The following is a 23,622-nucleotide window of genomic DNA, read 5'->3' on the forward strand; positions in this document are numbered from 1 at the left end:
TGTATCGGTCGTAACCTGTTGTTTCTCTCTTCAGCATTTTCTACTGGCGCTCTGGACTATGCGCTTCAGCACGGTAACCGCCAACGAAGGGGACTCGCATCAACTTTGGTGGAGGACGTGGCATGGACGCCCGGCGCTGTGGTGTGTTTGGTTGATGTGACGAAATGCGTTTGTTTGTTGGCGTGTGTTACCTGCCAGACATTGGGAGGGCGCTGGCAAGAGCTTTTTGTGTGGGGCTCGCTGAGGTACTTGCGTGTGCATCGATGTGCATTGCACTTGTGTTCATGCGTGTAGGTATGCGTTTGTCTGCGTGTGTGTGGGTGAGAACCGTGCTAGCTGCACCTTAACCAAACAAACAGCGCATCTCACAAGGCAGCTGATTGAGGTGGCGGCGGCGGCGGCTCGACGTCCGACTCATCGTGCTGGCATGCCTAAATGGTATCACACACCAGTGGTATCGATGACAGCTAAAAGAGCACTTGCTCTCTGCTTCGGTGCCGTGCTTCCGTGTCGCGAGCTGTTCTGCAACACGTCCTTCTGTCCACCTTTCTGTGACGCGCATGTCGACATTAGCAGCTGTTGCGACGGCGTCTCGGGACCGCGGTACAGGTGCGCCGCATGATCGTCCTGTATGGTTCTGCTTGCAGTTTTGTCCCTTTCACTCTCCCTTTATTTTCCCGCTCCAACTTGCTCTACCCCCTCCCCCCTCCCCTGTCATGCCTCCGTTGTTGTGCGCGCCAAACCCGATGAGGCATTCAAAGTAATTCACTTTGCACATCACAGGGGTGCGCACACACAAAAAGTGATCCACCATGACCCACAGTGGCACCCCGTCGCCATCGAGTTGCGAGGCGACAGAAAACGAAAACTATAGTCTTGTGTGGCATGTCTTCGCCCTTTTTGTAATCCTGAGCTGCTCCTTGCTTGGTACCGTACTGCCGATCCTCGGTAAGCGTGTTGCTGCCTTTCGCGTGCCCGAGTATGCCTACGCAATTGGAAAATCTGTAGCCACCGGCGTGGTGCTTGGGGTAGCACTTATTCACATGCTGAAACCGGCTAACGAGTCCCTCACGAGCGAGTGCATGCCGAGTGCCCTCTGCAACCTCTCCAAATCGCTCGCCTACATCATCTGTATCGCCTCCGTTGCAGCCGTGCACTCCCTAGAGGCGTGCTTGCGTGTCTTTTTCGATGACTTCGGAGCCGTTCAAAACCCCCCCATTGCCAATGGGGAGAGCCAACACTTGCTGTCCGGCTCTCAAGCTGGCGGTCACCACTTCCACCCGTCCGCCTCCGCTTTCGATAGCCGGGAGGGCAGTGTTGACTCGCAGATCTTGTCCGCTGTCTTGCTAGAGTTTGGCGTTTCGTTGCACAGCCTGTTCGTCGGCCTCACCGTGGGCGTGTGTGCCGACGCGGAGCTTTACACGCTGATGTGCGCCTTGTCGTTTCACCAGTTCTTTGAGGGCGTTGCACTCGGCTCTCGGCTCGTGGATGCAGCTCTGACCCTGCGCACCGAGTATGTGTTCGCTGCTGTTTTTGTTCTCTCAGCTCCCTTGGGGACTGCCGTTGGCATTATGTGCGTGTGCGAGCACATGATCAACACCAAGGGCAGTATCTACCTTCGAACGCAGGGGATTCTGGACTCGGTATGTGCTGGTATTCTGCTCTACATCGGGTTTCAGCTACTGGTGGGCGACTTCTACGCCGATATGCAGTCGACCGTACACAACGTACGCTCGCCGCGCGGGTTCCTGCTAGCAATGCTGGTAGCCTTGTGGGCGGGCGTAAGTATCATGGTGCTGATTGGGCAGCACGTGTGAAAGAGTCTCGGTGAGTGAGAGCGCGCGGCTGACTGCGTGGAGTGGGCAGGGGAGGGTCAACTTGGCTTGTCGTGCCGCCGCCTTCCCACCCACGCACGCAACTTTTCTCTGTCCCTCCTTTTACTTCCGCCCCCCCCCCTCTAGCACACTTTTCATCGTGACATGTCACAAGACAAAGTCCTTAAGGACTGGCACAACGGCACGTTTCCGAACGGCGTGCGACAAGCCGTTCACATGAATAGCATCGCCCACCCCCTCCTCCTCTCTCTATACCCTATGTAGTTGTTTGTGTGTCTGCTCGGATGCATCATTTCATATGACTGCACTCTTGCTGCGCTCATTGTTGACATTGCCCCCCCCCTCCCTCCTTCGACGCAGCAGTGTTTGCAAGCGTGGCTGTATGGCGGTGTTTTTTTCTATCCTGAATGGCTGCTTCCTACATGCCGTCGCGCTCGGCCTTCAGTATGCTGCACGCTGCATGTTTCTCTCTGCGTGCTGGTGTCTATGCCTCATACTGCACAGGCTTGTCTATGTAACCGCCTCCATCTCTCTTGACACGGACCCCGCGCTTCGCCGCGCTCAGCAGGCAATGTGGCAAGGGAAAAGACGGCGGCGGCTGACACGGACACAGACCGGCCTCTTTGTATGTGCGCGCAGAGACTGCTTCTTTTCTATGTTTCCTTTTTTCGTGCGCAGCCCTGTGCTTACCGGTGAAGTCTATAAGCGCCCTAGCGAACACAAGGCTGCGCAGAGGGCATGGGGGAGGGGGGGGGTTCCAGCGACGTCGCATCAGCTGAGCTCTCGCCGCACACCTCCTTTGTTACCAGCCCCCATCTAGCCGCTGGATGTGCACGTCCCTGACATCGCCGCTTCACAACATGGACGGCCACTCCACCTGACCGATTCCACAAGATTCAATGCAGATTGTGTCGCCCCAAGAGGTCGCGCAAGCGTTACCGCTGGCAGAGGAGACACTGGGTTTGAGTGGTGTGCAAGCGTATTTGAGGGTGTGAGTCTTTCAAACATTTTGATGGTCGACACTCACAGCGCCTTCGCATATAATATGTCGGCGTCCAAGTTTGGCTGAGACGCGCCTGGCACACCCACCAGTGGCGGGATTGTAGGAGCGTAATCACAGTGTTAGCGAATGACGGTTGAGGAGCAGCCGCACTACGGCGTCGGCTACGCCCACCTCTGCGTAATACCGCGCGCGTCGTAGCCCAATGAGTTTCACGTCACGCACCGTCTGTTGTTTGTAAAGCTGGTCAACGTTCAATAGGCAGCTCGGCACTCCATCGCATCTGCAGCGCTGGCGAATGTGGTCTTTCTACTGGACTTACGTGTCCGTGACGTGTGCGCGACAGACGCGGACTGAAGCATACTGCCACTGTGCGAGTTGTGGGCCTTCACCGCTCAACTGCTCGTCTTCGTGGGATGTGTGTTTGACTTGCCCCTGTGCAAGCTGTGTTCCCCTCCCCTTACCTCTGCCGCTACGCGTTCCTCGGAACGCCACAGAAGACCGAGAACACAACGCGTGGACTTGTGAGCGCACTTGGGAGTGAGCCCCGTCGACGCCCCTTGCGCCCCTGATATCTGTTTTTTTTTTTTTTGAAGCGAGGCTGCCCTGACGGCAGTGCGGTGACGCGAGACCTGTTCTTCTGCGGTGACAAGGCGAGCTCTGTGCGCACGGCGGTCACATGCGGCAGCCGTAGGCTCATCAAGGGATTCTGGTGCCGAAACTTGTCCGAAACCAGCCACATGAGCTAGCGCAAAGTATGTGCTCGTGCTGCACAACTCGAATGTTTGCCATGTCGAGGTGTAGTGGGATGATGGTTAGCTCTTCGGCGGCGTGGAGGACGTCTTCGTGTACAAAGTTCTGCGCGGCAGTTCTCCGTAGCCCATGTGCAACTCATGTGTGCTTGCTTGTGCGCGCTTTAGGGAGTTCTCGCACGTGTATTCTCTTTTTCAAGATATCCCGCAGTCCAGCTGCAGTTGCCGCGTGGTCGTGCTCGTGGCGATTACAGTTCCATTTGACGCTGGACTTTGGTTTTGGGCTTCTGTAACACAGTAGTGGTTGGCTTCCCGAAGCGGCTCAAGCGCAACAACGACCGCCAAAGAACGAGGCAAGCGACAACCCGCTGTAGTGACGGCACTCATTGTCTGTCTTTTGTGTACCCACTACGCGCCAGTGACGAACCGCAAGGCGACCACAACCGGAGATTGCTTTTTTTCTTTACCGTTTCAGTCGCCTCCGCGATGCTTGAGAGTGCACACATGTATCCATTACGGGAGCGAGGGTCCCACGCAAGCACCCTCGCACGTCTCTCTGTGTCTGCATTTAGTTGCCTGTCTGTGCACAAAAGGGTAGATGGGGGTGGGGGTGGGGGTTGCCCCTCCACACAAGAAAAAGAGCGGTGTTCCCTTCCTTACCTTGTAATCTCTCTCTTTCTCTCTCTCTCTCTTGATCTTCTTCGCGCCTGCCGGGTGAAACATTGCGTGCTTCCCGTCCACACACACACACACACACACACACCTACACACACGAACTCCTCCGAACATCACTGCACGTCATAGCTTTTCCTTGTCTGTGCCTCTTTTTCCTCTCGTCTACCACATTTGCAGCGACTGCGGCAGCAGGCGGGAGAGTCACAAGTGCTGCTGTGTCTGTCAAGCAGACACCACATACCACAAACGAAGAGGTCGAAAGGAAAAAAGAGGACGCGATTTGTACACGCACATACACGTTACGTCCCGCCAGTGCAGAAGCGCCAAGATGTCAGCCGGAACCGCCGCCACGGTGGAATTCACCGCCTCCAGCCAGCGCGTGAAGATGGTGGACATGCACCCCAAGGAGCCCATCTTCATTGCAGCTCTGTATTCTGGTGGAATCAACCTGTACAACTACCAGACGCAGGCACTCGTCCGCTCCTTCGACACAGGCACCGGTCTTCCAGTGCGTTGTGTCCGCTTTATCCCCCGCCTGCAGAGCTTTGTGTGCGGCTGTGATGACATGAACCTGCGCGTGTTCAACTACAACACGATGGAGCGGACGAAGATATTTCAAGCTCACGATGACTACATCCGCTGCGTCGCTGTTCACGAGCAGCTGCCGCTGGTGCTGACGTGCGCGGATGACATGACCATTCGGCAGTGGGACTGGAGCAAGGGGTGGACGCTACAGATGACTTACGAGGGGCACCAGCACTTTTGCATGGCCGTCGCTTTCAACCCTAAGGACTCCTCCACGTTTGCTTCCGCCTCGATGGACTGCAGCATCAAGGTGTGGCGTATCCACATTCCGACGCCAAACTACCAACTGGAGGGCCACGAGGATGGCGTGAACTGCGTCGAGTTCTACCCTCGCGGTGACAAGCCGTACCTACTGAGCGGATCCGACGACAGGACGGTGCGGTTATGGGACTACCAGACCAAAGCGTGCCTACAGGTCTTCTCCTTTCACGACGACAACGTCGCGAGCGTGCTTTTCCACCCAGACCTCCCGGTGATCTACTCCATCTCCGAGTCGGACAGCATTGCCGCCTTCTCTACCGAGACGTTCCGCCTGCTGTACTCGTGCAACCACTCCGACATGGGGCGCGGGTGGTCGCTGACAACAAAGCGCCACTCGAACATGCTCATTGCCGGCTTTGACAACGGGGTGCGGGCCTACAAGGTCGGCGTGGACAAGCCCGTCTTCTCCATGGACGCCAACGGTCGCGTCCTGGTCGCGACAGGGAACGAGATTACGCGCATGGACATCAAGGCCGTGGGGCCGGAGACGCCCGACGGCGAGGTGCTGAACGTTGCGACAAAGGACATGGGCACCGTCGAGACGACGGCCCGTTCTATCGTTCACGCCGGAAACGGCCAGTTCATTTGCGTTCTCGGCGACGACAGCTACACCATCATATCGTCCCTCTCTCTGCGTCCCAAGTCGTACGGGCAGTGTGTTTCCTTCGTCTGGGGCCCTGAGAGCGGCGCCTACGCCGTGCTGGAGGGCTCGACAACGCTGAAGATTCACAAAGGGTTCAAGGGGCGCGCCGCACTTTCGCTGCCAGAGGCGGCCAATAAGCTTTTTGGCGGGCCTCTGCTAGCGGTGCGCACGAGCAGCAGCATCATGTTCTACGACTGGGGCACGCTCGCACTGATCCGGCAGATCGATGAGACCCCGACGGCGCTCGAGTGGAACTCGACGGGCGAGCTCGTGGCGCTCGTCACTAGCAGCAGTGTCTTCCTCCTCAAGTTCAACGCGGACGCTGTGGCGCAGTACCTCGAGCAGAACACCACCACCGGCGATGACGGCCTCGACTTCTCCTTCGACCTTGTGGAGGAGCTGGATGAAAAGGTGCGCGACGTGGCGTGGGTGGGGGACTGCTTTGTCTACATGAATCAGGTGCATCGTCTCAACTACTACATTGGTGGCGAGATAAACAACATCGCGGTGCTGAGTCGCAACCAGTACCTCCTCGGCTACCTGCCAAAGGAAAACCGTCTTTTCTGCATAGACAAGAAGAAGAACATCACGAGCTACCTCCTTCAGGTGAACGCCATCGAGTACATGGCTGCCATCGTGCGCGAGGACTTTGATGCCGCCAACGCACTTCTCCCCACCATCGATGTGAGTCTGCGTGACAAACTGTCGCGGTTTGTCGAGTCGCGTGGGCTGCTGCAGATGGCGCTGGAGATCGCCACGGATGACGAGCGCCGCTTCGACCTGGCGGTCCAGCTGAAGCAACTGTTGTTGGCGCACGAGATCGCCAGCGCGGCGAACGTTGCGTCGCACTGGAAACAGGTGGGTGACATTGCACTGGAGCAGGGCTACTTTGAGATGGCAATCGAGTCGCTGGAGAAGTGCAACGACTGGAGCGGACTGCTGCTCATCTACACGTCCCTCAACGACATGGAGGCTATCTCGCGCCTTGGCGACCGCTGTCTGCAAAGAGGGCAAGCCAACCTGGCCTTCACCTGCTACCACCTCACCCAACGCCATGCCGAGTGTGTGGAGCTGTTGCAGAAGACCGGCAAAACGGGCGACGCCGCCTTCTACGCACGCACCTACTACCCCAGCCTCATCGAGGACGCCGTGGCCAAGTGGAGGGTGTCGGTCGCCTCAATCCCTCGCGTCAGTCAAGCGCTCGCCAGCCCGGCAGCCTACCCGAACCTGTTTCCGTCGCTGCGCAATGTCGACTTGTTGCCTCCAAAAGGATCCGAGGCTGACGCCCCTCTGAACGCACAGCCACCGCCTCCCGGAGCATCCGCGTCGCTACACGGCTCATGCACCGCACCAACTGTTGCCGACTGGTTCCAGCCGGCGGCAGCGGCACCCCAGCAGCTTATGCACCCCCCGCCGCTCCCCGACAACGTGGACAGCGAGCCCAGCGGGATGCAGGAGCTGGCGGACGAAGAGGAAACATGGGGAGAAGATTAGAAGAGAACAAAGTTTCAAAAAGATTAGTTGGGAGGTGAGAAGAGAAAGTGGGGCGCGCGGCACGACGTTGAACCCTGCGAGCGCCCTCGTGTCACATTGTATCTTTTCTCACGCTCTTTCGCAGACGCACTTCAGAGCGCAAGCACCTGCCCAAAGGGGTTTCCCCGCTGCGTGTGTGTGTGTTTGTGTAAGGATGCCACGCCGGTACGCCGCCTCCCTTCTTCCCTCCCCCCCCCTCCCTCTCGTCCGTGGTGCAGGGTAACTGTCCTGCGGTGGTGTGCATGAGAGCGTCTGCGTGTCTTTCAGTCGTCTTCAGGGTCGCCATGATGCTTGCTCATTCTGTTCCCGTCTACCACTGTGTATTGATTGGGCGGAGGTGGCCTCTACCTTTCCTTGTCGCTTAGCACGCGTGGGAGAATATTTTCCTCGTATGGCGGGTGTGTGCGTCGGGGGATGAAGGATTGAAAAGGGAAGGTGGTGCTTGTGAGTGTATGTGACTGCGTGTTGGTTCAGTGTTTTAGTGTAGAAATGGGCTTTCATATCGCGAAGCACCAAAACCGACGGCAGCGGCGTGAGCGACGTTTGTCGCGGAGGAATGCAAGGTGGTACGTCACCGACGTGATGGCAGCTTGTGCCATAGTGCGAGACGCTTCAAGCCAAAGGATATGTTGACGAACGGGGAACGGGATTGCCTGCGCATGACACTCTGTGCGCGGGTGTGCTTGTCGACGACTTCACAGTTCTGGCGCCACCTCTGTCTCGATGTACGTGTTCGCTGTATGATTCCATGGCTGCATGCGTGCATTCAACTGCCCCGCCTCTCCCGCTGCGTGTCTCCGTCTTTCTCTATTGTAATCTGAGGTTGCCTATATTGGCGGTGTTGCCGCGGTCACGATGCTGTCTGTTCTATCGCGTTGGCGTGGGTGTCCTGTCTTTTTTTTTTCACGGCTTGAGGAAGTAAGCCTTGGCGGTGTCTGTGTCTGTGTCTGTATCTGTGTGTGTGTGTTGTTCCTTGTGTGGGTCGACCCAACACTGTAATCCTCGCCAGCGCAACACGCCCCACCTTCGTCTGAGACACCTCTCCCTCCGCTACCCGTTAAGTTTTGTTTTTCTCGCGAGCGGAAGTGGTGTGGGTAAACGTATCGACTAGAGATGCTCAAACTCGGAGGCCTTGTGCGCGTGAAACCGCCTGTTGCCCAGCGCTGCCTACCGTCAGTCTGTTGCGCAACGCAACGCTACGCGGCCTCGGCGCCTGGAAAGTGGAAGTGCGTATGCGGCCTCCACAACTTCGACTTTCATTCCGAATGCTACAGCTGCCACAAGAAGCGCACTGACCTTCCTGCCGCACAGTCTGTATCGCCGTTGTCGCTTCTGGCCGATATGCGGATGGATGATAGCGACTCGACCGATGTGCAAACCAGCAGCCCTGCAGAGGGTGAGGCTTGCTCTGTCGAAGGTGCCTGGATGTGTCCGGCCTGCTACACCTTCAACGGCTCGCAACGCGTGGCGTGCACACACTGTCTGCGGACGCGACCGCGCTTACAGCCCTGCGGAGCGGCCAGGGCGCGATTGGTCACTCGCAAAAGCGGCTTCGGAAAGATTGCTGCGGACTCTTCCCCTCCTTCCACGGTGCCCGACACGGCGGCGGCAGTGGCGGCATTCCCTTGTACGCACGCTGACGAGTCTGTGCCTCCACAGCCATTCATGACGGAAGACTGGCACTGCGCATGCGGCGCGCATAACTTCGCGCGCAACACGCACTGTCGCAAGTGCCACAAGCTTCACACCTCAAACACGTCCGCAACGACCGAGGAGAGGCTGTTGAAGCGTCATCCTGGTGACTGGGCGTGCCCGGCGTGCGAAATGTACAACTTCTCTTGGCGAAAGGTGTGTAAGCGCTGCAGCCGAGCACAGCCAGCGGCGAACACAGAATCCTTCTCCGCTCAGCCAGACTCCGACGTGACGACGGGAATGGCGGCTGGTTGGGTCTGCCAAGCATGCCACTCCCTCAACCCTGCCGACGATGCCGTGATGTGCGTGATTTGTGGTACCCCAAAGCGTGCGTAAAGGTGTGCGGTACCTCTGCGCGACGAGCATACACGTGAAGGCGATGCCGGTCATGAGCTGTGCGTGGTGTTCTCATCGCTCGTGGCCCACGCGGAGATGGCTTATGCACCACCACTGTTGTTGTTTGCGCTCCTTCCTGTCGCATAGCACTTTTCACACACAGATCGCGTCATAGACACACCAGCATAAGGCGTACATGTATAGGCGCATTCGCAGCGGGCCTTTGGCACGCCATGCAGTCACGCGCACGCTCACGGATACGTTGCTGCAAAGAGGACACTCGCGGCACAAACACACACACACACTTTCAGCGTGTGCTCTCTTAGGCTCAGCGTGCAAGCGCCTCGCATGGTTTCTGCACACTCTGCCTCTCCAGATGGAAAGATGAGCGTGACAGCGACCAAGGCGGTGCCGTCGCGCACTTGAACATCCTGGACTCTCTTCGATCTGCTACTGCCCATCTCTCTCGCCCTTCGCGCCTTTGTTTTGCCCGTTTCAGCAGCGAGCGTGCCCTACTGGCGTGGAACCCAATCGCCTGCTGAGCAGGTTGATCTCACCGCATCTTTTCGACTCTCCTCCCTCTTCCACCCTCCCTCCCCAAGTCCGTCTCACGCACACCCTGACAACCTCAAAAATGCACACGCACACACACATCAAGGATGACGGTGCTTCGATGACGACCGACTCAAGTAGGAGAGGCTGTTCGATGTCTTTCGTGTCGCGGCGTTTTCCTGCTTCATCGAACAGGATGACTCAGGCATGATTAGCTGCGAGTTGCGCGGCAAACTGGTGCCTGCGTTTCACTTGCACGCGTACGCTGCCAAGTGCGGGTTAGTCGGTGGTGAGTTCCCTGCTCTTGTGGGCAGGCTGAACCGCCGCGAGGCGGAATGCAACACGTCGCGAGCGGCATGATAGGAGCGGCCGTGAGGCGACCTGGGAGGCGGGTGGGTACGTCGCGTTGGAGGCAGAGGCCGCGCTCCGACGACTTGGTGGACGCATTGCCGCGAGGCGTGTGCGTATGGCTGCACTGCACTACGCAATGAGCCAGTGAGACGGTCCGGAGGAGGGGGGTAGTTGGGAGGAGGTGAGCTCATGTTGTGCATAACAGAGAACGGGCACAGGTTGAAAACGCAGACCAAAATTCGTAGGGTTTTGGCTTTTCGGCTGGCACGCTCTTCCCTGAAACTCTTCGCCTTCCCCTCCCCCTCAACTCACCACCACCACCCCGGCATTCAGGCAGCCACAGGGGTGTTCATGCATCGCACAGGCACGCGCAAACACACGAGAGAAAGGGGTCATCATAACAGGCTGGTGTACCAACGTCTTCGGCCTGGCGACGCCCGTCTCTGCCGCGCACTCCTTGGAGTGTTTTGCCTGCCACACCTCCTCTCGCCCTCGGCGACGCAAGACGTGGTTAGTAGTCCAACGACCCCTCAACCAAATTTCTCTCTCCTCCACACCGTCCTCCTCTTCTCTGTGGTGGCAACCGATGATGACTTGCATACCCCGCACGGGTTCAAGCAAAGCTCAGTACACAATTGCGCCCCCGCAAAGATGTTCCCTTTCGGCTACACCATCTCGGGCACGCAGCGATCCGCGCTCGAGGAGGCCTACAACCGAAAGAAGGAGTACCTCAACGCGCGTGTCACCCCGCTCTACGCATCGACCAATCCGGCGTCGCTCTGGAACGCGATTGTGAAGTACCGCCTCGTGGTTGAGAACGAGGGTGGCGCAGCTGCGGACACGTACGATGACCTGTTGTTGACGTACGAGGGTTACCGCAACATGGTTTATGACGTCCTCTTCCACGTCACGCCCGACGAAGACGCAGCCGCTGATGCGCAGGTGCGGGATTGGCGTCGTAGCGTCTACTTCCACCATCCTTTTCTTTCGCCGGCCACGTTTCTGGCCTTTGCGCGCTCGTCGCAGGGCGCCGTGCCAGCGGCTCCCTTGTACGCCTTCGCCGCCAAGCGGTTGCTGCTGTTTCGCATTCGAGTCGAGCTAGAGCTGGATGCCTCAGCACCGCCGCCAATCTTCGTGAACCGCGCGCAGCGTGCCATCGGCGGTCGTCTCCCGTGCCCGCCAAGTGCGTCGTCGCCGCTATCGAATGGGCTGACGCAGGAGGACATTGAAGTGTTCATCTCGGACCTCGTCCCCAACCTGCGTCTCGTGCGGGACATGCCGCCTTGGATGCTGCCGTACTACCTGTGCCACGCTTCCCGCAAGTTTATATTCATGTGCGACACACGTGGCGTGGGGGCAATTCCCATTGACGCTTTCATGAAGAGTGAGGTGTTCTCTGAGCTGTTGCGCATGTTCGAGAGTGATGCGCAGGACGCCGTCATCGCATACCCGAAAGGCTGCATCGTGGAAGTGCCGGCTAAGTTCGCCTCGCCGGCCGCGGACGCCGACGATACCGTCGCAGCTCTGGTGCTGTCCTACGAGGGTGACGGCAACGCGCTCTCAGACGTCTACCAGATGCAGCTGCTGGATGGCGAGGTGAAGATTCAGGTGCCGCGGGAGCAGATCTATTGGAGCATCGCCTCGATGGACTACGTGCCGGCGGAGCTGCTCAGCATGGACAATTGGTTCTCCCTAGCACTGATGAGCCGCATCTACGAGCACTTCACCGCCCTTGACGCCGACGGCGACGGCGTTCTGACTCGCGAGGAACTGTCGCACTACAGCAACGACAGCTTCACGCAGCTCTCAATTCAGCGCGTGTTTGAGTGCCACGTGAGTCACAGCGGCACCCGCCATATCATGGACTACAAGACGTACCTGAATTTTGTGATTGCCACAGAGCACGCTGCGACGCGGCCGGCGATGCGGTACATTTGGGCGCTGCTAGACCTCGACGGCACTAAAACGCACATCAAGATCGCGACGCTGCACTGCTTCTGCAAGGAGATCGCGAGCGAGCTGCTCGCCAACGGTCTTATGGTGGACATCTCGGCACAGTCGATACTGTCCGAAATTGTGGACATGATCAATCCCGCCTGGCATGAATGGGTGACGTTTGAGGACATCGAGAGGTCCGGCCAGCAGGCCACCGTTCTCCCTGTTCTTCTGAGTTACCGCAACTTTTACGCCTACGACTGCCGCGAGCAGACGGCGGCGTCGGCGAACGACGAATACGCGGACATTTCCGAGAAGTAACATAGAGAGGCGGTGCCCCGAGAGAGAGCCCGCGCCACCGTGTATGCCCGCAGGTAAGGTGGGTTGCCCGTCCCCTCGCCGCACGAGAGCACACGTCCCTCTTACTGTTCTTGCCGCTCGTATCCGATGTGGTGTAGATCACGCGTGCAGCTTTTTTTTTATTCCTGTGCTCCACTCTCGTATGAGAGCCACTGCGGTGCGCGCCTGTCTTGGTGTCCACACTCGTAGTCTTCGGTGTTGATATTCACCGTGGATAGATCTGGTTGCGCCTCTCGTGGCGCCTTTCATACCAGCCGCACACACCCACACACGTAACGCTCCCTCTCATCTCTCTGCCCCCGTTTCAACAGCACAGCTGAAACCGACGCTCCTGCTGCACCTCGCTCCAGAAAGCAGAGTCACCTCTGCTGAGAACGAGACAGGGGATCTGTGTACATGCTGCATTGCCATGATGACGCGCTTCCTGGTTGCTCTTGCCTCCACCACTTTCCCTTCTCTATCTTTCCCCCCACTCGTCCTCACGCATGCACGCCGGGCGCGCTTATCTCTTCCTTTCGCTTTACCCGCGTGCCCCGCCGCCCTTTTCGTGCTATCGCTCGGTACATCGGCAACAAGGCTTTCACAGATAGGGGCGAAGCAATGGTGAACTACCCGAAGAAGAAGGTGATGCACTGCGGCGACGCGCGCTGCAACGCGCACAAGTCGTTCAAGGTGGTGCAGTACAAGGCCGGCAAGGCCCGCCTTTTTGCTCGGGGTAAGCGTCGTTACGACCGCAAGCAGTCTGGTTATGGCGGTCAGACCAAGCCTGTCTTTCACAAGAAGGCCAAGACGACCAAGAAGATTGTGCTGAAGCTCCAGTGCTCTGGTTGCAAGTCTATCCGTCAGGTTGTCCTCAAGCGCACGAAGCACTTTGAGCTGAACGACAAAAAAAAGACCGGCAACAAGGATCCCACCTGGTAAGCCACTCGCGCTCCCCGTGCTCACCGCACGCACAGCGAAGCCTACCCCACCCCCAGGCATCATGTTTTCGTTTTTCTTTTGGTTTATGGTTGCAACATACCTTTTTGATTTTTACTTAACGTGATCCAAGCAGAAAAGAAACCGTGCAGCAGCACAGCTTTTCAGGGGTGGGCCTTCGCCGCCTTTCTCGTCCACCGTCATCTCTCAGAGCGCCCTGTATGGGGTCTCGAGGGCCGCAAGAGTCGGGCTGTGTGTGCGTGCCGACGCCGCAGGTGCGTGCCGGCAGCAACCGCTCCTCGTCCCTATCGCTACAGAGGCCCGTATGCAATAACCACGACGCTGCCGGCATCTCTGCACTTCCGTCAGCGAGCGTACGTGTGCGCCTGAATACAATAGTCGCCCTCTGTACTCGAGTCCCCCCACTCTTTAACGCATCTCCCCTCTCTCCCCCACTACAATGCCTGCATCTTCTCGTTTCTCCTTCCCTCCGGTAGTCTTCCCTCCTTCCCTCCCCCCCCCGTTGCCTTCCTCACACACCAGCACCCCCTACCGAAACATTTTGTCAAACTCCCTGTATCTTCGACAAGCAATATGCTCCGCTTCACGCACCGTGCCCTCGCCCGCAAGGCCGCAGTCAAGGCTGGCAGCAGGACCTCAGCTGCTGCGGGTGCCACAGCTGCCCTCCACGCGGCGCCGGCTGCCCCTCAGAATGCGGTGAGCATTCCGCCGATTCCGGGCGTGCGCAGCGTCCGCGCGTTCCGCACCCAGAAGATGGAAGCATTGCAGCCGCAGCCCGCCGCCGCTACTGCAGGTAGGAAGGCCTTCGCCGCCAAAGGGTCGAAGCACGTCAAGGCAGCTTTGAAGTCGCGCCCATCGAAGAAAGTCAAGCTGCCGAAAAAGGCCGCCGCGCCATCGAGGGCGCAGCAGGCGCAGCAGGTGAAGCACGCGAAGCAGCTCAAGGCGCCAAAGAGCGCCGCCAAGGAGATCTCCAAGAAGGCCAAGACAGCCAAAGCGCGCAAGTAAGCGCACCTTTCATCGAGCTGAGGAGATGAAGCCGACAGCTTTCATGAGAGGGGAGGTAACGAGGAGGTGCCACAACGCTGACAGCGCTTAGAGCTGTTGAGGCAGAATCGGCATCACTCCTGCTTATGTCGCGCGCTCTCTCGCTCATGCATCCCCACTTTCTTCCCCCGCGTCCTTCCCTTCTTCAGAGCCGTCGTCGGAGTTTTCCCATCACCCATCCCTCTCATAGATTATCCTGCCGTATTTTCTTTCCGTCTTACACCATTCAACATGAGTTCGCTGGCGAACTCATTCTGAGCTGGGTTAGTGCTTCGACAGTCGCTGCCCCTCCCTCCCTCCCTCCCTCTGAGAGTACGCGTACGCGTGTGTGTATTTGCGTGGCTGTGCACAAGTGCGGTTTCCTTTTCCTTTGTGCGAGGGAAGGGGGGGGGATTGTTCTTCGTTCTTGGTTGTTGTTTTCGTGTAGCGTCCGTGTTCCTAACTGGTTGATGTTTCTTTTTTCCGAATCTTGTGGGGTGTGTGGATGTGGACGGGTCTTTACCCTCGGCTCTCCTCCTCTCTCCCCTCGCTTTTCCTTTTAGTCTTGTGGTACGTGGCGCATATTTCACTCGACCCTCATCAATTCCTCCTCTCCCTCTCGCACTCTCATCTTCGCCTGCTTCAGCCTCTCCGTGCGTGCGCACCTGTGTTCATGCCTTCCTGTTACGACTGTAGGTGTAGGAGTAGATGCAGGTCCGCGAGAGCTGCGTTCGCACAAATGATTAACATGAGCCCCCGTATCACTCGTTTTCCTCGCCCCCTCTCTCCCGCTCCGTCTCTCTCTCTCTCGCTCGTTCTCTTTCGCGCTCCCTCGCTGCGACTCCGCGTGCGCCCGTGACAGTGAGCAGAGAGCACAGAGAAACGGGGGATGCGTTCCAGAGGAGGAAAAGGCATAGAAATGATAATGCAAGTGCAAGGATGGCACACGACTACCTTTAAGAACGAAACATATCCAGCGTTGAAACAGCTGCACACTTTGCCGAAGACGACACGTCCAAGGCGTCGTGCGCATGAGCTGCATCACGGGGCTCCCCACGATGGAGCCGCCTTCCTTCACCTCCCCGTCCTCTTCTTGTCGCCCTCCCCTCTACCTCCAACGAGGATGGTTTCAAGATGGTATGTTTGTGCGTGCATCGACACGTATGCTGGTGTCTCTCCCACCGACCCTCGACCAACAGTCATGTTATCTTGTTGCTGTTGTTGTTGCTTTACAGAGGCCCTGGTGTTACCAAGGTTGCTTCTTGTATCTGAAATCTCTGCGTCTCTCTTTTCCCCCTTCCCCCCCCCGCCCATCATCACCGTTATCCTCTTATGCACCGTGGCACAGACGTGGTGATTTGGTATCTGTCTATCTGCCTGTCTGGTGTGATTACGGGCAGCCTACCAGGTCCCAGTCCTACACATAGACGTATCAACAGAGAGCGAGAGAGGCACAGCCTGGAAGCGAACGACAGTATTTGGCGGTGCTGTCACTTCTGCCTCACACTTACCCCCACCGCCGCCACCGCCACCGAGTTGTTTCCTTACCGCTTCTAAGGGCCGCTTCTCCTTTGTTTCTCTGACTTCTCACTACCCACATTTCGAAGAAGATGTTGAGAACGCTTCTTCTGTTTGGTGGGCGCGTACGGCGACCACCCGTTCTCCGACCGAGCGCTAAGGTGGGCGCGCAAGACACAAAAGCTGCGGAGCGAGCGCTCCGCCGCAAGGCGGAGCTGGCAGCTGGGAAACAGTTCATCAAACTCATCAGCACAGCCCGAATTCGACGACAGCGTCAAATCGCCGACGCTGTACGGCGAGCCTTAGCAGGCAAGTCTGACGAAGTGGCGACGAGGAACGACACGCGATATGCTCGAAATCGCAAGATCGCGAGGGCAGAACTTGCAGCAGTGCACAGGGAAATGGCGCAGAAAGCGGCGGAGGAGAGGAAGGCGCAGGCGGCGAAGTCCGTCAAGGCACAGCTTGTGCGGCAGCCCTCCAAAGTGCTCGACAAGAAAAAGCAAGCGGCAAATGAGAAACGCTTCTTAACCACGCTGCAACAGCGGTTGGAGCGGCGCAAGGCTCGGGTCGCGGCACTTGTCGAAAAGACCGCGAGGATGGAAGCAGCAAAGGCGAAGGCAAAGGCGAAAGCCGAGGCGAAGATGGAAGCGCTCGCTAAAGCCGAGGCGGCTGCCAAGGCGGAACAGCGCTTCGAGGAAGCCATCCGCCGGCGCCAGGAGCAACGGGCTGCGCGCGTCAAGGTGCTCGTGAAGAAGCGCACAGAGGTAGCGACAGCGGAGGCAGAAGCCGCAACTGCCAGCCAGGAAAATGAGTTCACCGCGGAGCTTAACCGGCTTATGGAGGAGCGAGACGCACGCGTTAAGGCTATCATCGCGGAGCACATGAACGCAGCAGAGGTCGCTGACAGCGAGAAGAAGGCGGAAACACCGGCGCGGGCACCGAAGGCAGCGGCGTCGACTAGTCGCAAGTCCCAGCGCAACGTGAACGCCAGCTCCACGACACTGCTGGAAACTTCTGATGATGCGACTGCGCCGGCAACGGTGCCGCGAAAAGCGGCGCCGACGGAAGTGAAGGCGGTAGAGGCACCTGCGAAGAAGCCTACCACGCCACGACGGCGGGGCCGACCTGCATCAGCACCGCCGCACGTCCCCACGGATGTGCCGAGTGCGGCATCAGTGGAAGCCCTTGACGAGGCAGCGGCAGCAACGTCGGCAGTGCAGGAGGCAAGCGCGGCAGACGAATTGCTACCTTCACCATCACAGTCGCGTCGACTGGCAGCTGCCGACCTGGAGGAACTGGCAAGCGCGCATGAAGATTTTGTGGCGCACTTAGAGAAGGCGAAGGAACGCGCCACAGCACTACCGTCGACTCGTGTCGCACCAGTGCCGAGTGCCCTTGCTTCGTCATCAGCAGCCCAGAGAACCTGGGTGATAGCCGAGAATCCAACAGGGTTATTCCGCTTGTAGAAAGCGACGAGTGAGCTTGCCTGCGTTTTCGTTTCCGGTAGCTGACAGATCCCTATGGCGCAGACGAACGCGAACACTGTGAGCGTGCGCCATGCGAGTTTGCAATAGAGTGACGGAAGCCTGTTCTTTTCGTTTTGTGTGCTGCTTGGCACGATGCTAGGGAAGCCGACGAGGCGCCCACATTCGCCCTCCGAACGCGCGCTGACTGTGTTTACCGTGTGCGTCACAAGTCAGCGCCGCCTCTACCACCACATGGCAAGAGCCTTTCGTCGATTTCCTCCTTCCTTCTCATTCCTTCTATCTGCTCTTCCAGCAGGAGTCGCGGACGAGGGGCGTGCTTCATACAGCGCGATAGATGCTGTGCCCAACGTGTTGTTTTTTTCTTTTTTGTGTGTGTGTGTGTGTGATGTCGGTGCTGCCGTGCTGACGACACGGATTCCTTTGCTGTTTTTGGTGTACTGGCCTGGCAACAAGGGATGGCGCAAGGGTGTTCATGTGGGCGGGGAGGGGTTAGGCGCGATAATCAGAGGCGTGGTATTGCGTGCAGCCGCCTTGCCCATCTCCGCATGACCCGTCGAACTGTGTGCTGTATGGATAAGCCGTTGTCTTCTCTTGGTTTTCTCCTCCTCCTCGCCTGATCGCACCGCTCATACACAGCGAGTTGCGACTGTCTACTTCATAGAAATCTGCGCGGCTGCGTGCTTCCAATATAAACAACAGCGAGTATGTACCGATGTTACGGCGGCGCTCGACATCGGAAGAGTGCACGCACCGTATAGGTGTGTCGTTAACGGTCGCCCGTACAGAGACACTGCAGTCCCCAGTGAGGCACCTCTGAAAACTAAAGTCGTACGCGACGACTGCGCGCGTGTGGATTTGTTTCGGTCACGAGGGTGTGCCACGTAGCATCACCTCTGTTCTCATCTCTTCTTCGGTCGATTAGGCGTGCGTGATCTCGTTCTCACGTATGTCGGTGTTGCACACCACGTCCTCTGCTGTGACAAGCGCTGCTCTTTCTCCCTCCTCCCTCCTTTGCCCGCTTCACTGCTCTCACCCTCTGTGTAGTGTTTTCGGGTGCGCTTCATGCATTCTCACGCCTTCACACGGGCTGGTTGCACAGCCTCTTATCGCTGAATTACTCGTGCTGCAACAATGAGACTCACTGATGCTCCGTGGTTTGCCATCCCACTTGCCACCGTCACGGCTGTGAGAGTGGTGACGGCGATCGTCAACCTCAGCAACCGTCGGGAACTGCGCCTGCGGGTCGGCTCGAGAGCTGCACGTGATGCCGAGTCGCTTATTGACGCGGTTGGACGCCTCGCCGACAACACCGGCGACGGCGTCTACCCTTCCACCGAGGATCCGACGGCGACGGTCATTGACCTGAACACGACACACCGGCGCATCAAGGTGTCCCGGGCACGGCTGCGCAGCCTCAGCTGCGGTTTACTTCCACTCTTTGACTGCTACGCTGTGGCGTGCCGCTGCGGTACGGTTCCAGATGCGGCAAAAGCGGATGTGTGGAACTGCCTCTGCGCCGTTGTGGAAGCGCACTTACAGGCGTACGTCAGCGCCGATGCTCTAGCAGCAAACGTCTCTGAGGCTGCAACTGCTCTGGCGATGTGCGAGATGCTTCTCGAACGGCGCTACCATGTGACGCGCTTCCTGGAGGCCCCGCTCGCCTCGTCTCGTCTGCTGCTCAGCACCCCTCCGCGGCATCTTCTGGCAGAGGCGGTGCGCAAAAATCGTGACGAGAGCTGTACCATGCGCTCTCTCGTCCTCTTCGCACGTCTCCTCCATAACGCATGCACTCCTCCTGCGAAGGCGCTTCTCGCCCTCCTTGCCGTCGTTAACGTCACGTACATCTCGAGACTCATGTGCACTACGTCGTCTGCGACGGTGCCATCGGCGCTTCGCTACACCATAGACGTCCTCCATGAAGGCACAGCGACCGGCGCCGCACAGTTTTGCACGTGGAGGCGCTTTGTGCGGCAGGTGGCGACTTCGGCACCGGGCCGCATGTTAGCCAGCGCCACCCTCGGTGCCGTCGTCTCGCATCTCTTCAACTCGGCCAAAGAGGCCGCATCAGACGCCGTGCTGCGCCGCTTCCACATGACCCTCAAGATGGACACGCTGCTGGCGCTCACGCGCTTCGACTTTGTTGCGGACGCACATTGGCCCCTACCAGGCCGCGTCTACAGTGCACTTGGCGTGGTCACCAACTTCTCCTTCGCGGACGTTGACCGCTTGCTAGACGTGGTGGCGGAGCGGGTGCAGCGATGGCGCACGGTGTGGCGGCTTCCGGTGGCCTGCATGGTGGGGTGGCTGACGCGTCAAGGGCTGGACTGGCTGCAGCGCTGCTGGACGCGTGCCTGTCTGATGACGTTGTTTCTCGTGCGCTACGGAGCCGGCGAGCAGGGGTGTTGCACGGCCCCACGCGAGCGGGTCGGCGGCGCCGAGTGTCGCTTATCACTTCCCCTGTGCCGTGCGCATTACGGCCTCCAAGTCCTGCTACTTGCTGCTGTATCTCCCTCTGACACGGCATCCGCATCATCTGCCGTGGTGCAGTTCTTGGCGGAGCACATTCGCTGGCCACTGTCGCCGCGCCCGTGCCTCAGGGCAACAAAGCAGGTGCTGCGCGCCGTCTCCACTGCCGACGGCGCTGTCGAGGTTCTCCGTGTTCGGTACAACGCCGTACGCGAGCTCTGTGCATCCCCTGCGGAGGACGCGCAAGTGCCGGCCTCGTTTGCCGCGACATTGAGTCTGCGGCGTGCGAGCGGAGACGGCCTGTTTCTGCCACCGAGTTGGCCGTCAACTTTGACGATGGACTTTGGGATCCTTGGCGGCGACGTTCTGGAGGACGTTATGAACAAGGTGTTCTCCAGCAGCAACGGCATCCCGATAATGGCGGCTGTTGCCGCGACCGAGGCTCAGTCGCGTGCGCAGCACGGCACAACGTCACTGCCGCCAGAGGATGCTGTGGCGGCCGTTTACGATGTGGCCAGGGTGGTGGACAGCGGCGCCGTCTTCGTCGTGCCGCCGGCGCGACCGTGGACGCTTGTGTCGTCCTTCCAGTTTGACGTGCAAACGGCTCAGTTGCATTATGACGAGCATGAAGCGTACACCCAGAGCGTGGCAACCCTTGTGCACGTGCAGCACACGCATCGACCCACGCTCGACGGACAGCCGTGGGCGCACTACAACACACCTCCTTCCTTGCTGTGTCCCCGCAACGACACGAGCGCTGCCTGGCGTGTGACGTTCGATCACGTCTTCTTCCGCTACCCTGGCACAGAGCGTGACGTGCTGCACGACATCACTTTCGACGTTGCAGCCGGTGGCTTTCTCGGCATCGTGGGCTACAGTGGGGCGGGGAAGAGTACGCTGCTGCTCCTCCTTTCACGTGTTTACGCGCCGACGCAAGGACATATCCGCATAAACGGCCACCCGATCGAGTGCATCCCGCCGCGCGCGCTTCGCCGCCGACTGGGGAACTGCTGGCAATGCGACAGGGACACCTGCTTCTTGGAAGGGATAAGCGTGGAGCGCAACGTGGCGTACGGCAACCTCTCGGCAGCCTGTGGTGGCGCCATCACCGCGGCCCTCCAACAGGCCTGCATCGATACAGCGGTGGCTGCACGCCCCAGCGGGTCGAGGGAGCCGCTGCGGTGCAGCGAATGGAGTGGCGGGGAGGTGACGCGACTCATGCTGGCTCGTGCGTTTATGGTGCCTGCAGACGACGCAGGTGTGTACATGTTCGATGAATGCACCAACGGCCTTGACTCGGTGACGGAGGCCAAGCTGTTTCCACGCGACCTCTGTCGACGGAGGAACGCCACGCGCATTATGGTGTCACATCGCCTAGCGTCGGTGCGCGTAGCGGACGAGATTCTCGTTCTCGCGCATGGACGCATTGTAGAGCGAGGGACCTGGGCGCAGCTTCTCCGCGGTGGCGACGACTCTTTCTTCTGCACCCTCTACCGTGCACAGGCAGTGAGCTGACGACGAGGCATTGGAAAGCCCAAACAGTGAAAGGGCTTACTAGGGGCGGACGGGGGGGGTCTCTTGCAGGTGATGGTTTGTTTGCGTTGATACATGGTTGTTGTTTGTTGGCCACTGCTACTATCCACGTGCACATCAACACACCCTGATAAGCGGAACTCGCAGCTAATGCTAGTAATAATGGCACGCGAAAAAAAAAACACCCCATGTGGTTTGGAGAAATCGTGCTGCATCTCTGCCGCCCCCCTTCGCTCATCGTCGCTCCGCATATTTCCCTTCATCTCTGTCCGCCACTTTCACTTTCGCTCCGTCTCATCGTGTCACACGCACACGCCATGTGCGCCCCACCCACCCACCACTTTTTTCCCTTCACCGCACAGCTTACTCGCCCTTGTCGCTGCTGTTGTGTCTACGTGCGCTGCCGTTAGCCGTTTCCCGACACTTCTTCGCCTTTGCCCTTCTTTCACTCTTCCCCACCCGCCACCATGAAGTCTGTCTTGAAGGCTGGCTTGAAGAAGGACGTCGACGTCAGGGTGCCGTCGGCGGAGCTCACCATCAAGCAGATCCAGGACCTAATTCCCGCGAAGTACTTTGAGCGCTCCGCGGTGTGGAGCATGTTCTACGTCTTCCGCGACATATGCCAGCTGCTTGTGGTGTACTGCATCATGTATCGCGCGGTGATGCCTGCGCTGGCCGGTCTTGAAAGCCGTATGTACGAAGCCGCTGGCGCCACCTGGGCAAGCTGGTCGCTCGTCAGCGCGGTGAAGCTGGCTGTGTGGAACGTGTTTTGGTTCGTGCAGGGCCTCAACGGCACTGCTCTGTGGGTGCTCGCCCACGAGTGCGGTCACCAGGCCTTCAGCCCGTACCGTTCGCTGAACAACGCAGTTGGCCTTCTCCTCCACTCATCCGTTCTCGTCCCGTACCACAGCTGGCGCATCACCCACGGCAACCACCACAAGCACACCAACCACCTCACCAAGGATACGGTGTTCGTTCCGCGCAAGGAAAGCAAGGTGATCGACCTCCTCGAGGAGACGCCGCTGGTGATGGTGAGTAACATGCTGATCATGTTTATTTTTGGCTGGCCAGGGTACCTGTTGTTCAATGTGGCGAGCCAGGACTACGGTCGCCGCACAAACCATTTCGAGCCTTCATCGCCGCTCTTTCGCAAGGAGGACGCGCACGATATTGTGCTGTCTGACATCGGCATCTTCGCCGCACTCACCGTTTTGGGTCTCTGCACCTACCAGTACGGCGCCTACAACGTCTTGTGCTGGTACGTCGTGCCGTACATGTGGGTGAACTTCTGGCTGCTCTACATCACCTACCTCCAGCACACCGACATCCGCATCCCGCATTACAACCACGAGCACTGGACGTTTGTGCGCGGCGCCCTTGCGGCAGTGGACCGCGACTACGGCTTCCTCATAAACAACTGGCTGCACCACATCCACGACTCCCACGTCGTGCACCACCTCTTTAGCCAGATGCCCTTCTACCACGCGATCGAGGTGACGCGCCACCACATCAAAGCCATCCTCGGCGACAACTACGTGGAGGACAGGCGCCCGCTCATTGACGCACTCTGCACGAGCTGGAAGGAGTGCGCCTACGTCGTCCCGTCGGAGGGCGTCAGCGTGTTTTACGGCTTCAACAAGAAGCGCGCGTAATTTCGTGGAGATGCCGACCTAGTCCACATCCCTCCCCTGGTGTGCCACAGGAGCTGTTTCCCTCCACTTTTTTTCGTCACTTCCCATCTTCCTATCGCTGCGTACTCTCTGCTCTCGCGCCGCATGCTGCAAGTTTGCATGCGCCCGCGACAACGCAAAAAAAAAGTGCTGATATCAGTAAAGAGAAGATCGGATGATGTTGCGCATCGAATGGCGAGGCCCGGCGCCTTTCGATACTGTCATCGGAAGCATGCATAATAACTTTTTTGCTTTTTCTCGCGTAGCCGTTCTGAAGTAGTTAGTGATAGAAAGACTGCTTCGCGTCTGCACTTTTTACCCTCGTTTCTCGTTTGTTTCGGAATTTAGTGCTCCACTTTCCTCTGTTGTCTGCCTTTAGTGCTCGACGAATAATTCATGGTTGAAAACCTCCCATTTTTACGTATCAGCATAAACGGTGCACAGACGACGGTGTGCCGCTGCAGAAGACATCTCCA

At 58.5% G+C, this 23,622-nt stretch overlaps 8 protein-coding genes across 8 annotated transcripts; all 8 read left to right on the forward strand.

Annotated features, from left to right (window-relative positions):
• Positions 1–812: 812 nt before the first annotated feature.
• Positions 813–1,817, forward strand: LMJF_33_3200 (putative cation transporter; the record flags this gene model as incomplete). Its single annotated transcript, XM_001686030.1, has 1 exon — positions 813–1,817. One exon carries the CDS (start codon positions 813–815, stop codon positions 1,815–1,817), a length of 1,005 nt encoding a protein of 334 aa, XP_001686082.1.
• A 2,773-nt stretch (positions 1,818–4,590) lies between these two features.
• LMJF_33_3210 (putative beta prime cop protein) lies at positions 4,591–7,245 on the forward strand (the record flags this gene model as incomplete). Its single annotated transcript, XM_001686031.1, has 1 exon — positions 4,591–7,245. The coding sequence occupies one exon, from the start codon at positions 4,591–4,593 to the stop codon at positions 7,243–7,245; it is 2,655 nt and encodes an 884-aa protein (XP_001686083.1).
• Positions 7,246–10,866: 3,621 nt separating this feature from the next.
• Positions 10,867–12,471, forward strand: LMJF_33_3220 (conserved hypothetical protein; the record flags this gene model as incomplete). Its single annotated transcript, XM_001686032.1, has 1 exon — positions 10,867–12,471. One exon carries the CDS (start codon positions 10,867–10,869, stop codon positions 12,469–12,471), a length of 1,605 nt encoding a protein of 534 aa, XP_001686084.1.
• Positions 12,472–13,110: 639 nt separating this feature from the next.
• On the forward strand, positions 13,111–13,431 carry LMJF_33_3230 (putative 60S ribosomal protein L44; the record flags this gene model as incomplete). The annotated part of the gene is made up of 1 exon (XM_001686033.1): positions 13,111–13,431. The coding sequence occupies one exon, from the start codon at positions 13,111–13,113 to the stop codon at positions 13,429–13,431; it is 321 nt and encodes a 106-aa protein (XP_001686085.1).
• Positions 13,432–14,022: 591 nt separating this feature from the next.
• Positions 14,023–14,454, forward strand: LMJF_33_3240 (h1 histone-like protein; the record flags this gene model as incomplete). Its single annotated transcript, XM_001686034.1, has 1 exon — positions 14,023–14,454. The coding sequence occupies one exon, from the start codon at positions 14,023–14,025 to the stop codon at positions 14,452–14,454; it is 432 nt and encodes a 143-aa protein (XP_001686086.1).
• Positions 14,455–16,391: 1,937 nt separating this feature from the next.
• Positions 16,392–17,456, forward strand: LMJF_33_3250 (conserved hypothetical protein; the record flags this gene model as incomplete). The annotated part of the gene is made up of 1 exon (XM_001686035.1): positions 16,392–17,456. The coding sequence occupies one exon, from the start codon at positions 16,392–16,394 to the stop codon at positions 17,454–17,456; it is 1,065 nt and encodes a 354-aa protein (XP_001686087.1).
• Positions 17,457–18,608: 1,152 nt separating this feature from the next.
• On the forward strand, positions 18,609–21,458 carry LMJF_33_3260 (ABC transporter family-like protein; the record flags this gene model as incomplete). The annotated part of the gene is made up of 1 exon (XM_001686036.1): positions 18,609–21,458. One exon carries the CDS (start codon positions 18,609–18,611, stop codon positions 21,456–21,458), a length of 2,850 nt encoding a protein of 949 aa, XP_001686088.1.
• Positions 21,459–21,943: 485 nt separating this feature from the next.
• LMJF_33_3270 (delta-12 fatty acid desaturase) lies at positions 21,944–23,128 on the forward strand (the record flags this gene model as incomplete). Its single annotated transcript, XM_001686037.1, has 1 exon — positions 21,944–23,128. One exon carries the CDS (start codon positions 21,944–21,946, stop codon positions 23,126–23,128), a length of 1,185 nt encoding a protein of 394 aa, XP_001686089.1.
• Positions 23,129–23,622: the final 494 nt, after the last annotated feature.

The sequence above is a fragment of the Leishmania major genome, chromosome 33, assembly GCF_000002725.2.
Source record: "Leishmania major strain Friedlin complete genome, chromosome 33".
In the NCBI taxonomy this organism is placed as follows: domain Eukaryota; phylum Euglenozoa; class Kinetoplastea; order Trypanosomatida; family Trypanosomatidae; genus Leishmania; species Leishmania major.